The sequence below is a fragment of the Protomyctophum bolini genome, assembly GCF_963924005.1.
Source record: "Protomyctophum bolini genome assembly, chromosome: 24".
In the NCBI taxonomy this organism is placed as follows: Eukaryota; Metazoa; Chordata; class Actinopteri; order Myctophiformes; family Myctophidae; genus Protomyctophum; species Protomyctophum bolini.
Genome location: NC_137885.1, coordinates 28,295,739 through 28,309,778, shown reverse-complemented (window position 1 = coordinate 28,309,778; position 14,040 = coordinate 28,295,739). Strand labels below are relative to the sequence as shown.

Below are 14,040 nucleotides of genomic sequence, written 5' to 3'. Positions count from 1 at the left end.
CTTATATATGTATATTTCCATTAACCTTTGGACGACAGTGTAGAACGCAGACTATAGTACTATAGACGGTAATATATTAAAGCCTATTCGTTTTTTATTTGATTATAGGCTAATTGTTTTCACTCTTGGGCCTTCAGCTCATGTCGTGACGCACTTTCATTTGCTCGAGCAAAAAGTTAGCCCGAACATAAAAAAAATGACCATAAATGTAGCCTATATATATTGTCAATGACAATAGTAATTAATATTAATTGTTTACCGGTATTCATGATAATGCTGGCCTAGGCTTGCCTTGCTTGTTAGTTGTTTTTGCTATTTGCTAGGCTATACTCTGCTGCTCGTGTGTGTGTGGTGAGAAGACACGACGTCTTGGCGCTATTTTGTCATTAATGACATTAATGACACATTTGCATTAGAGTTGAACATTATTATTATGTGAGCTGTTGTGTGTTCTTTAATATTTTGTGAATTTCTGGAAAAGCTTTGGCTTTAGTTTTTTTTTAATCATGTCTACATTTCTACATCTTTATGTTATAGTTTGTAGCTATAGGCCTATACTAACTCAATAAGTATAGAATATTTGCAAAATTCACTTGTTGAGTAGCCTAATATTTGAGTAGGCCTACAGTACAGTACCAGTAGCCTATAGGCCTATGAGTTGGCACTTGGCAACTATAGGCTATGGCCCATTTACAAGGATTTGTTTTCGATAGAAGCGTTAATGCATTGTTTTTATCGCTTTTATGTTCTGCTGCTGGGCTGGGTATAATACCACAGATTATTACCAGCATAACCAGCAATGCTCTCTATAGTCCAGCAGATGGTAGCAGAGGACACCAAATGAATTAACTCTTATTGGTTTCACACCATACCAGTCAACAGTGGTGCAAAATTAATGTCAGTATACTTTTACTCCACTACATTTCATTCAGAGGCAAATATTGTACTTTTACTCCGCCATTTAATTTATTTGATAACTTTTAGTTACTATAGTATAGTTCTTTTGTAGATTTTGATTAGTAGCTATTACAAAACATACATTTTAACCACTTCAGCCCTATAGGCCTGCCATATATATATAATATATATATATATACATACACACACACACACACACACACACACACACACACACACACACACACACACACACACACACACACACACACACACACACACACACACACACACACATACATTTTGGCCATTTGAAAACAGACAATCTGCAAGCTGCATTGAAATGGGACAGTCTACAAATAATGACTTACTTTTACTTTCGGCATACTTTAAGTACATGAAGCCAGACAGTATACTTTTGTACTTTTACTCAAGTACATTTTTGAACTTCTGGACCTTTACTTGTATAACAGAGTATTTCCATACATTGCAGTGTTGATGCTTTTACTTAAGTAAAACATTTAAGTACTTTTTTCCCACCACACCATTCAACAAACGGAGGCAATGATGTGCAGAACGAACGCACGTGCACGGCGGCAGGGCCAGGGACGTCCCTCCTGGCGTATCTTTTCAAATGGGGGGCCGGCGTGGGGTTAATTAATTAGTGTCAATTTGGGGGTCCTTGACAATTTAAAAGTTTGGGAACCACAGTTTTATAATAGAACTTAATCTATTCTCAAGTATTATAGCAAAATATTTGTGAAAAATAATCTTGAACATGTTTGAGTATATAGTGAATAATAATGCTGACTTTTCATCTTCTATAGGTGCTTCTGATAGCCACTGGCCATGGGGGGGTCCCATGGGGGGTCCTACTTCTACCCACCACCCAGCCCAGAACCCAGATGACACCGTTTGGACATTTCGACACTTCCCTGGCTTCTCTTTTGTCTGGGAAATATGCTGTGAGTGATCATCAAACCATACCATACCATACCACATAGACATCAAAGGGGGCTTCAGGCCCTGCCCTTTTTTTATACCCGTCTGTAAAACAACTGTCGAGAGATCTCAGCCCCCATGCCTCTCTGACTGACTGATTGAAATATTTATATTAACAGTTTGCAGAATTACAGTACATTTCAAGCACAAACTCAATACAAAAAAACTGTTAACTGTGAGTGGACGGGTCAATTAAGCATTACACACTTGTTTACAAGAGGGTCCACCATGTTCAATTCATGAAAACATTTAGAGACGTGTACAAATAGACACTTCTATATAGTTAAAGAACAGAACAGGAATTCATCATAAAGGAAGCAAAAGGGGAAAAGAAACATATACAGTGAGGGGAAAAAGGGGGGTGGGGGGGATTCAGATTTTACGGGGGCCAGTTTCGGACACTCTCTGCACGCCAATATGGTTTCTGCCTCAGGTTTGAGTAAATGGTGCGCTGTGACTGGCCAGTCGCTGTGATTGACAGCCTACACCTAAACCTAACCCTAACCTTAACCTCAGTAAAACTATACCTAAACCTAACCTTAACCTCAGTAAAACTATACCTAAACCTAACCCTAACCTCAGTAAAACTATACCTAAACCTAACCTCAGTAAAACTATACCTAAACATAAACCTAACCCTAACCTCAGTAAAACTATACCTAAACCTAACCCTAACCTCAGTAAAACTATACCTAAACCTAAATGTAAAAGGAAGAAGCAAGCTGCAGCGAATAGTAAACCTAGCCTCAAAAATAATTGGGAAGAGACAGCAACAATTAGGCTGTATCTACAAGGAGGTACTTCGTAAAAAAGCTATCAAGATAGCAAACGACCCCTCTCATCCACTCTGCAGGGAGTTCGAACTACTTCCCTCTGGTAGACGGTACAAAGTACCAAGAGAGTACATTTAAAAAAAATCTTTCATACCAAATGCCATTAAGGCACTAAATGATACCATGTCTCGCTAGATTTGTTTGTTTTCCAATGTATCTGCCACTGTTGTCCTGCACTCTTTTGCCGTGAGAAAATAATTGTGTTAAGTGTTGTTGCTGTTGTTGTAACTTGTAACAGTTTGTTTTTTACTGTTTGAGACCGAAGACGAATTTCCACACGTGGACAATAAATGAAACTAACTAACTAACTAACTAACTAACCCAAACCCTAACCTTAACCTCAACCTCAGTAAAACTATACCTAAACCTAACCTCAGTAAACCTAACCTCAGTAAAACTAACGCAGTGCCTGGGGGGGCGTTTCCAAGAACCCGAATCCGACGCAGAAACCATATTAGCTCTCTGCACGTCCCTGGGTAGTACATGTTGCTTGTAAAAATGACTGGCCCTGAACATGTACTGTACTGTGTGGCCCGTGTCGGGCTCCATACATTTCATACTGTCTGCGCCGGTCCATGAACAGCATCATATACATTTTACAGCCTCCCCATGGCTACAGTATGTGATGCCATCCGCAAAGCGTGACCCGCATGTGGGCTGATTCTAGCACTGCTGCTGTCGCTGCGGAACAGTTGCAAAGATCAGAGTCTTCTTTCTTTCTTTGCCACAAACTAGCAGGTGTAAAAGTAACTCAAGTTGAAGTACAATTTTGAGGTATTTTCTTTTTCACTCAAGTTGAAGTATACAATTTTGAGGTATATATATTTTTTTTACTTGAGTATTTCCAATTTTAGGAAAGGCAAATTATACAATATTATAATCCTGGTCACTAAACTGCCTCCCCCTGGCCAGCCGGGGCGCCTGATGGAGGGGAAAGGAACTGGTTGGAATAACGTGTTCCTTCCACGTGCTATAAGTCCAACCAGGGAAACTCCCCCCTGTCAGGTGTAAAGGAGCAACTTGGACAGTCATGTCCCCCATATATGGGGACTAGGTTGGCTGAGGGTGTGTAGAGCCCAGGATCACATTAGATGATTGACACAGGGGTGAAAATTGGTTTACAAAAATCGTGGGATAAAAATTATATTAAAAAAAAGGAAAGGCAAATTATATTAGGCCTACTTTTTTACCCCACTATAATTATTAAAATCTAATAAAAACAAGTGATGCATTATTGTTTGTGAGCTTGTAGATCTGCTATTTTCTAAAGATATTTTATACATGACCAGCTTGTGAAAGGGGAATATTTCTACATTGTGGTATTGATATACTTTTACAGATAGGCTAAAACATGTTGTTTTTAAAACATGCATGTTTTTACACTTGCTGAGAATAGCCGATCTACAAGCTCACAACGTGTCGCACTGCGACGCGTTGTGAGCTTGTAGATCTGCTATTCTCAGCATGCACGCAACAAAGTGTAAAATGACTTATACTGGATCTCTCCACTAGTCCCTTCCTAACATTTTAGTCTTATAGTTTTAGTCATCATAGCTTAGTTTTCATTTAGTTTTTCGTGAGTGGAAAAAGGTATAGTCTGTTATCTTAGTTTTAGTCGACAAAGATAACAGGATGGTATTTTAGTTTCAGTCATAGTCTTTTGAATAGTTTTCCTTTAGTTTTAGTCACATTTTAGTCACCTGGAATGTCTTAGTGTTAGTGTTTTGTCAACTAAATCAACTGTAGATTTAGTGAGTCGACTAAAATCTTGAGATATTTAGTTCGACAAAAATGTATTTTGTCAGGCCTTGATGCCGTCGTAATGAGTGTTTTTACACTTTTACACTTTTAGATCGGCTATTTTCAGCATGCAACCAAGTAAAATGACTTATACTGGATCTCTTGTCCACTAGTCCCTTAATTCCTAACATTTCTAGTATTTATTTGTTGACACAATTGTCAGTATATTTAGTCTTAGTTTTAGTCATCATATAGCTTCATTTAGTTTCCATTTAGTTTTCGTCAGTGGAAAAAGGTAGTCGACGAACATTTTTCGTCTTAGTTTTAATCAACAGCAGTTGACACTGCTCCACCACTGACTCCTAATAAGAGGTAATACTGTAGCCTACATGTATATATGCCTTCTCTCCCTGTTATACTGTACATTTGCATCGTAGCCATTCCACTGGCACTCTTTTTCTCCAGAACAAAGCCGTGTATAATAACCCATATTCCAAATTCCTAGGTCGCCCACTTAACAACCAAGCAGCATTGCTGCGCCGCCAACATAAATAGCAGAGCATATTCCTTTAGTTTTGACCCAACCCTGGACCCGATTACTAATGGATCCAAACAACACAGACACGCCAGATTGGATGTGGTGCTCCTCCCGGGTCAGTGGTCCTCAAAGTGGGGTCCGGGGGCCCTCCCAGGGGTCCTCGAGGGAGTTCCAGGGGGTCCCCGCATGCAACCCCCTTTTCCCCCTCACTGTATATGTTTCTTTTCCCTTTTTGCTTCCTCTATGATGAACCTGTTCTGTTCTTTAACTATATAGAAGTGTCTATTTGTACGTCTCTAAATGTTTCTGATGAATTGAACAAGGTGGACCCTGTTGTAAACAAGTGTAATGCTTAATTGGGGTCGTCCGCTCACAGTTAACAGTCTTTGTATTGAGTTTGTGCTTGACATGTACTGTAATTCTGCAAACTGCTAATAAATATTTCAATCAATCAATCAATCAATCAATCAATCAATCAGCTAAATGATAGTTAGGAACCAAATGGACCATAAGGGTCCATTTAACGCTTAATTTATTATTTTTATTATTGTTAAATTAACATTGATTTTACAATATAAATTCAGGTTCCCAGAGGTATAGAAATGGCATAAAATGGGGGGTCCGTAGACTAATGCATGTCAAACTGGGGGTCCTTGAAGTTAAACGGATTGAGAATCACGGCTAGAGCCGTGAAAATCTTCTTTTATGGGAGGGGGTCCCTGGCATATCTTTTCAAATGGGGGGCCGTGGGGTTAATTAGTGTCCATTTGGGGGTCCTTGACAATGAAAAAGTTTGGGAACCACTGTTTTATAATAGAACTTAATCTATTCTCAAGTATTATAGCAAAATATTTGTGAAAAAAATAATCTTGAACATGTTTGAGTATATAGTGAATAATAATGCTGACTTTTCATCTTCTATAGGTGCTTCTGATAGCCACTGGCCATGGGGGGTCCCATGGGGGGTCCTACTTCTACCCACCACCCAGCCCAGATGACACCGTTTGGACATTTCGACACTTCCCTGGCTTCTCTTTTGTCTGGGAAATATGCTGTGAGTGATCATCAAACCAAACCATGGCTATACCACTCTGCCTGCCTGCCTCAGCTTGGGCGCGTGCGCGCGTGTGCGCACACACACACACACACACACACACGGACACACACACACACACAGACACACACACACACACACACACACACACACACACACACACACACACACACACACACACACACAGAGAGAGAGAGAGAGGGGCTGCCTGGAACAGTTGGCGGTGACAGGTGTATTGACAGCGGGTCCACAGAGCCCTTATAATGGAGCCAATCAGAGGGACGTGAGACTGATAAGTCATTGTGGGCGTATTTGGAAGAAGAGAAAAAAAAAACTCTCGGCGTTTTTGGGAGACCAATCCGAACGCACAGAGGGAGGTGTTAGCCGTAACGAGGGGGTGTGTCTAGACCCCCCCCCCCCACACACACACACACCACCACCACCCTCCAGACCACCCCCCACAGCCCCCCCCCCTCTCTCTCTCTCTCAGCCACCGGGCGCTATGGCAGGCAGTTGTGTGTGTGTGTGTGTGTGTGTGTGAGAGAGAGACTCGGGTAATGAGACTGGTGGAATCAGCTGCTGAGTGAAAAGAAAGACCCATCCAAACATTTGTGTCTGTGTGTTAAAGCGGCGGAACAACAAACCAACAACCAAAGGCGAGTTGGTTATAAACTTCTGCCGTAGCATCAAAGGAAGGAAGCGAGCAAGCGAGCGAGCAAGAAAGAAAGAAAGAATTAAGCGGAGCCACCGCGACCTACGTGGGATTGTTTTTAGGACAGGATCGGTGGAGGAGCCGAGGAGGACGCGCGCGCGCACGGACGGAGAGGTGCATGGTGGCACGGGGTTTGTCTATGTGTGTGTGTGTGTGGCTTCTCATCAAGAGACCCCCCAACACCCCCCCCCCACCCCCCCTCGGACCGGACGCTTCATTAATTTTTTTAACGGGGGATACCTATTTTTTAATTTTTTTAATAATCGGACATGTGAGTTCCAACTGGAGTTAAAACCGCGACTGTCGAGAGGCTTTTCGTCCTTTGATGATCCCCAATAAGATGAAGTTCGACCTCCTCTCCGCGGGTCTCCTCCGGTGGCTTCTCGTCACCGTGGCCGTGATCCGTTCCACCGCCACGCAGTCAGGTGAGTGAAGTGGCCACGCACAGTACGCACACACATGCATAAACTACAGTACAGAACAGTACACGCAACGCAGCGCGCATGGTTCATCATAATTGTTCCGGGAGCCTCTCCGGGTGGTGGTGGTGGTGGTTGTGCGCGGCTGATGCCGGTTTTATTCTGATTATGATCCGATCTATTCTACGGCGTGTGTATGAGGGTGAGGAGGGGGGGGGCTTTGAGTCTCTCCGTTTAGCCCTATTACTGTAGCCAGGCTGCGCAGTACGCACACTCTCTGACTATAGTTGGATGTTGCGTTGATTCAGGCGCTGCACGTACGGCTGCAATGTGCGTAAAAGGCGAGCCAAACTCCCGTTGCACCGAACCGAACCGAACCGAACGTAAACTGGCAATAAGAAGTGTTGTTGGTTGTTTGTCCCCCGTTATTATGCAGTGAGTCAGTGGCAGTGCACTGCACACCCCCCCCCCCCTCTCTCTCAGTCTTCAACTCAGAAAATAATCATTACCCATGAATGATATTAGACTTCAATGCACGGTTTATCAAATGGTCGACTTCACTCTTAATGCAGCCATGATTATTAATGTATATATTATAATGGATGGACCCGTTCGATGTTTTCTGCAAAACAGTTGCGGTGTGTGTGTGTGTGTGTGTGTGTGTGTGTGTGTGTGCGCGCGTGCGTGTGTGCATGTGTGAAGTCTTGGGAAAAATCTGCGCTGTCCCGACTCAATCTTGCGATACGTTGGTTTTGTCGTTTCATTTAAAAGAAAGCATGATTGATCGATTGTGTCCTTTTTTATCGGGACATATAACATTTCCTAGTGGCTAGTATAGCCTACTGTCTGTCTGTCTGTCTGTCTGTCTGGACTGAATTTGGTTCGGATGCATGATCCATTGATCCCATCATGATAACAGTTATCATTCCGTCAGTGTAACCACTAACCACACACACACACGGAGCATCTTTCTTGTTGAAAAGGTTTGCATCTCGCTTAACAAAATGCCCCCCTGGTGTGCGTTCTCATGACCGCATCACATAAAACAAAGCAACACGTTAGATTGGACTGGATTGGATTGGAATGTCACCGCTTGCTCCTGTTCAGAACATTATCAACATCCTCCAGAATCATATGAGAGCGAGAGAGAGAGATTTGCTGCAGCCTCAATGCACCGTGTTTGGTTGAACATTGTGACTTTCTCCCTCCAGCCTGGAGTTGAGTTAGACAACAACACTAGTCCATTATTCAAGTTAATAATACTCATTGGGTTCCCTTTGAAGTTGAGAGATTTGCTCCACAAAGCTCTGTTCACAGTGCAGTGGGACCGACCTGTGCTGATCAAATCAATAGTGCTCAACGTGCAATGAACCCCAATGTGTCATAGTTTGAGAAGGGGAGATATGTCTGTTTGCTTTGGTATACTTTTGTTTGCATTGAACATATCCTTTGAACGTCCTCTTTGCTTTTGAACATGCATGATGGTGGCACTGGCAACATGCACTAAGCATTCTATTTGGTGTGTGTGTGTGTGTGTGTGTGTGTGTGTGTGTGTGTGTGTGTGTGTGTGTGTGTGTGTGTGTATAGTGTACTACTAGTGAATGTTATGTCATAGTCTTTCAGACTTGTAACTGACATTGCCCTCTCTGAGAGAGACACACACACACACACATATTTCCAGTACCATGCGAGTGCAGCTTGACGTGCGGTGGCGAGCCACATGTGTTGATAACAGTAGACAGGATAGTAGTTAGTGAGTGTATAGTTGCTTGAATGACAGCCCGTGTTTCCCCATGGATTAAAAATACTCTGCATGCTGCAATCCCACAGGGATGAGTGGGGGGGAGAGATCAGAGTGAAGGGGGGGGGGGGGGGGGGTGTCTTCCCTATGTGTGGTTATTTATTTATTTATTTATTTATTCACGTGGCAACATTGTGAGTGCTAATTGAACTATAACGGACAGTAAGGTAAACACTGCAGTCAGTGTTTTTTTGCAGAGCAATGACTCCTTGTACTCTGCATCTGTGATGCAAATTTATGTTGCCCATTCTGGAATCCAAAAAATGCTGCAGCGTGTGTGTGTGTGTGTGTGTGTGTGTGTGTGTGTGTGTGTGTGTGTGTGTGTGATCAGTCATTGTCTCTCCATCTCTCTGGTTAGCTGTGTGATGTCATTAAAGACATGTTGACAGCAGGCCGACATCGACTCGATCTAGTGAATAGTGTTTAACACAGTAATGATTTAATGCTACCCTGCAGAGGAGCTCTTCCTCTCACTGCTTCTGTCTCTGGTGGTTCTGTCTGTCTGTCTGTCTGTCTGTCTGTGGCAGTCAGTCTGTCTGTCTGTCACAGTCTGTCTATCTGCTCTGTCTGTCTGTGGCAGTCAATCTGTCTGTCTGTCTGTCTGTCTGTCTGTCTGTGGCTGTCTGTCTGTCTGTGTCTGTCTGTCTGTCTGTTTGTCTGTCTGTGGCTGTCAATCTGTCTGTCGCAGTCAGTCTATTTGCTCTGTCTGTCTGTCTGTCTGTCTGTCTCTCTCTCTCTCTCTCTCTCTCTCTCTCTCTCTCTCTCTCTCTCTCTCTCTCTCTCTCTCTCTCTCTCTCTCAGGCCTGCTACAATGATTACGTCTGATCGCAAATTATACCTCGCAGAATCGTTTGTAACCTTTTCCAGTTTGAACATAGTATGAGATAGCAGCCGGTCTATATTTTGATTGATTGTTTATTTATTTTCGTGTCACCCTCATGGGTTTATAAGACACCATTTCCACATTTGCAATTATACAGCATGTTTTATATTACATATCATTTATGCATTTTACAGCATGTTTACATTACATAATTCATTATATTACACCTCAGATGTATACACAGAGTATACTCTGTCTTCTTTCCCAAGCTTGACAAATATAATCTGCTACAACGAACGTCCCTTCTTTGGCAAAACATATCTCCATTTTTACATAATAGTCATTTAAATCTAGGAAATCCCCCACATATAGAAGACATCTTATTAACCAAAAATATCCCTTAAGTCATCGTATTTAGAGCAGTAAAACAAAAAGTGAACTTCGTTTTCAATTTCATCTAGAGAACAGACAATATCTCTCATCTTCAGGGGTGGCATTAAACTATACAAGCTTGCAACACGTTGTGACTTTCAGATTGGCTATATCCACCACACAAATAAACAAACGTTAATTGGCCCAAAACACAATTCAATCGTTAATCACAATTATTTGTACGACAATTAATCGTCAAAGTAAAATGTCACGATGAACTGAACATCCCTATACGCTCTGGTTACAGTCCGTCTGGTCTGCCTGTCTGTCTTTAAGCTGTCTCTCTGCTATACAGTCTGTCTGTCATCTGCCTTGCCTGTCAGCCAAGCCAAGTTTGCCCGTCTGTCTGTCTGTCTGTTTGTTTGGCCGTCTCTCTCTGTGACAAATAGCTCTAACATTCTAATCTGTCCAGCTGCGTTGTAAATATGCGTGCGTGCGAGCGTGCACAGGCGTGTACTAGGTATACGTGCCTGTACATTTGTGTGTGCAGTGTGCACGCACGCACGCACAGTCGCACACAGTCACACACTCGCACTGTTTGGGGTGACATTTAAAGATGCACTCTCCTGTGGAATGGCTGGGAGGGCCTCGGCGAATGAATGCCAACATCGAGTTACACGCCGGTCGTCAGACCGCTTGGCTCACTCGCGCAGGGAGGGGCGCGCGCGCACACACACACACACACACACACACACACACAATCTGGCTCGAGCTTTGTAGAACTGTGCGCGAAATGAGAATTTATTACACAGAGACTAATTAAGCTCCTTTTTGATAACATCAGTCTAGACTATGAGCCCTTTCTTTCACTGTACAGGAACACCAGAGAATCCAATCTTGTTCTAAATTAGGCAGTGTTGCTTATCGCCAGATGACAATCTTCTTCCCTCCGGCTCATCAGTCCGGAGCCTCGACCGGTCGGCGTCATTCCACAGTTAACCCATTTTGGGGCGGGAACCCCTTTTTGGTTTTAGCATTATGTCATGCTTTATAGCTATTGAAAAATAGCAGATCTACAAGCTCGTAGCGCGCCACCGAGTGGCGCGCTACGAGCTTGTAGATCTGCTATTTTTGAAGAATCGTGAAAAGTGACATGAAAGTGTTTGAGAACGACTGACATATAGAAACATAGCTTTTTCAAGAAAACAGTCAGGATTTAGAAAGACATTTGCAGAATCGTTCCCAGGTCAGAATGGGTTAAACGCAGTGTCACCTTTGCCATAGCCTATACCTACCATAGCGCGCTCTCTGACATCACCACCGTCCGCCCCGAGATAAGCCACTATCAGCTCTCGATTAACTGATACACATCTTTACACCCCATTCTGTTCATCTGCGGGCGTTGGTTTGTATACCACATGTCTAACAGCGGTGGCAGTTAGACGGACAGAGACAGAAAGGAAAGGAAAAGTATAGCTAAAGGAAAAGTTTAGACAAAAGCGTAAAGAAATGGAGGGGCGGGCACTATGGGAGTGCCTGGGAGAATAATAATTTGAGTTGGGGGGGGGGGGGGGGGGGGTGGGGCTGGGGGGGTGTCACATGGGTGACATTGAGCTGTTGTGTTGTGAGGTTGCGCCTCTCGCCTCGTCTATCATCGACAGCGGGAACAATCGTTTGCGGCGCGCGGAGCAGAAGGCTTTAACCCATTTAGGCTTGACGTCGAAATTTAATAAAAAAAATTCTTTTCTGAAAAAAAAATGTTTCTATGTCAGTTGTTGTGAAGAGAGGAGAGTCCGCACACAGGTTTGCTCCAAGGTGTTTGCTTTTTATTCAATACACCATAAATAAAACACAACGTTTCGGCCGTGAACGGCCTTCATCAGGTGATGTCTAATATGTCAGTTGTTCTCAAACATATTCATTTCAAGGAACCCCAAATATACATTGACCGCTGACCCCCCCTCTGAAAATACTGTATGTTGTTCCAGCCAGGGACCCTCTCTCAGTAGCAAAGATTTGATTTAAAAACTCTCTCTGAAAGAACATATATTCAAAGATTTCAGGCACATTTTCACGATTCTTTTCAAAAATAGCAGACCTACAAGCTCGTAGCGCGCCACTCGGTGGCACGCTATGAGCTTGTAGATCTGCTATTTTTCAATAGCTAAAGCACTGGAACACCAAAAGGGGTTCCAGTCCAAAATGGGTTAACAAAACGACGACGCGACGCATGGGAATGATGGAGTGATTCGCACAGAGGCCCGAGACAGACAGACAGAGGCAGTGTGCCTCCTCTCCTGTGACAGACAGACAGACAGACAGAGGCAGTGTGCCTCCTCTCCTGTGACAGACAGACAGACAGACAGAGGCAGTGTGCCTCCTCTCCTGTGCAGACAGACAGACAGACGGAGGCAGTGTGCCTCCTCTCCTCTGTGCGTTACGAGGTTTCAAATCGTCAGCGTCGATTGGAAAATAATGGACTCAAAATCCCAAATGGACCCCCGGCCGTAACGTACGTACGTACTATAGGGCCCCCCGGCCCCCCCCCCAAGGGATTTCACTGTGTGGTGGTTTTGGCAACGTTCCCCCCACAAGGCAAGGCAAGTCAGTCTCCGCTATAGCTCGCTCGCGCCCAGAGTATCTTTGTGTCCTGCTGACTTCCAGTCGAACACAAAGAACACATTTTTGTTCTTGCAGGGAAGCAAGGGAGTCCTCTGGCAGGGCTTTTCTGGTCTTTTGTCTGGCCGCCCCCGGCCCGGCCCGGCCCGGCCCGCTTCTTCGGCCCACATGAGACCTTATTCCTCTCCTTCCCAGGCAGGCAGTTTGATGAAAAAAAGCAACAGGGCCGACCCGGTCGGTTCTCGGTTGGCGTCACGAGCCTCTTGTTGGCTTGACATTTTGTTTGCCCTGCTGCCCGCCCCGCCGGCCATACAGAGGAGCCTCTGTCTGTTCCAGGGGGGGGGGGGGGGGGGGGGGTCGCAAATTGGCCAAATATTTACATGCGGAATCACAAATGCACAGCATGGGAGGAGAAAGCATCCAAGATCACGCAAGCGAGAGAGAAAGGGGGGGGGGGGGAGGCACAACTCCAATAGCCCACCTTAACCCATTTAGGCCTGACGTCGAAATAATATATATTTTTTTAAATGTCTTTTTTTTTCCTGAAAAACTTCATGTTTCTATATCAGTGGTTCTCAATATTTCATGTCAAGGACCCCCCAAAAAAATATATGAAATTGGCCGCTGACCCCCCCCATCTGAAAATGTGTTGTTTCAAGGGACCACCACCTCCCCAGAAGCAAAGATCTGAGTTAAAAACATTCGCTCTGAAAGAGTATATATTCAAAACTTTGCACCACATGTTCATGATTTTCCAAAAATTGTAGATCTGCTATTTTTCAATAGCTAAAGTATAACACCAAAAGGGTTCTCGCCCAAAATAGGTTAAGTATCTCCATCAGCTCGAGGAATATCTCTCTCTCTCTCTCTCTCTCTCTCTCTCACTCTCTGCCTCTCTCTCTCTCTCTGCCTCTCCTTTGGCAGAGAGGGAGAGACTTATGAACTCCCCTCATGCCTCTGGTGGTAAATGACAAGTACACTTGGCCGTGGTTCTTTGGGGTCGAAGTGTCCAGTGTCCAATTCGAACACTAGGTGTTCTCGTGAGGTGTCTGAGTGAACTCGTGTTCTACTGTATTTTATGACCGTTAATAAACATTTGGCATTTTATTATTATTACACACATGGTGTTTAGGTTTTAAACGCGTCACATGTTCCAGGGATTTACAGTGTATACAATGCAGTACTGTAGGACCAGTGGTTTTCAACCAGTGGTCCGGGGACCACCAGTGG

The 14,040-nt window shown here is 43.9% G+C and overlaps 1 protein-coding gene across 1 annotated transcript in view; it reads left to right on the top strand.

Moving 5' to 3' along the window:
• Window positions 1-7,116: 7,116 nt before the first annotated feature.
• Window positions 7,117-14,040, top strand: part of LOC308311851 (serine/threonine-protein kinase 11-interacting protein-like) — a gene marked incomplete at both ends in the record, with an annotated part of 19,604 nt that continues 12,680 nt past the window's right edge. The window contains one exon of the mRNA XM_080758626.1: window positions 7,117-7,201. Coding sequence (XP_080614752.1) covers window positions 7,117-7,201 — 85 coding nt within the window. The remainder of the gene's footprint in view (window positions 7,202-14,040) is intronic.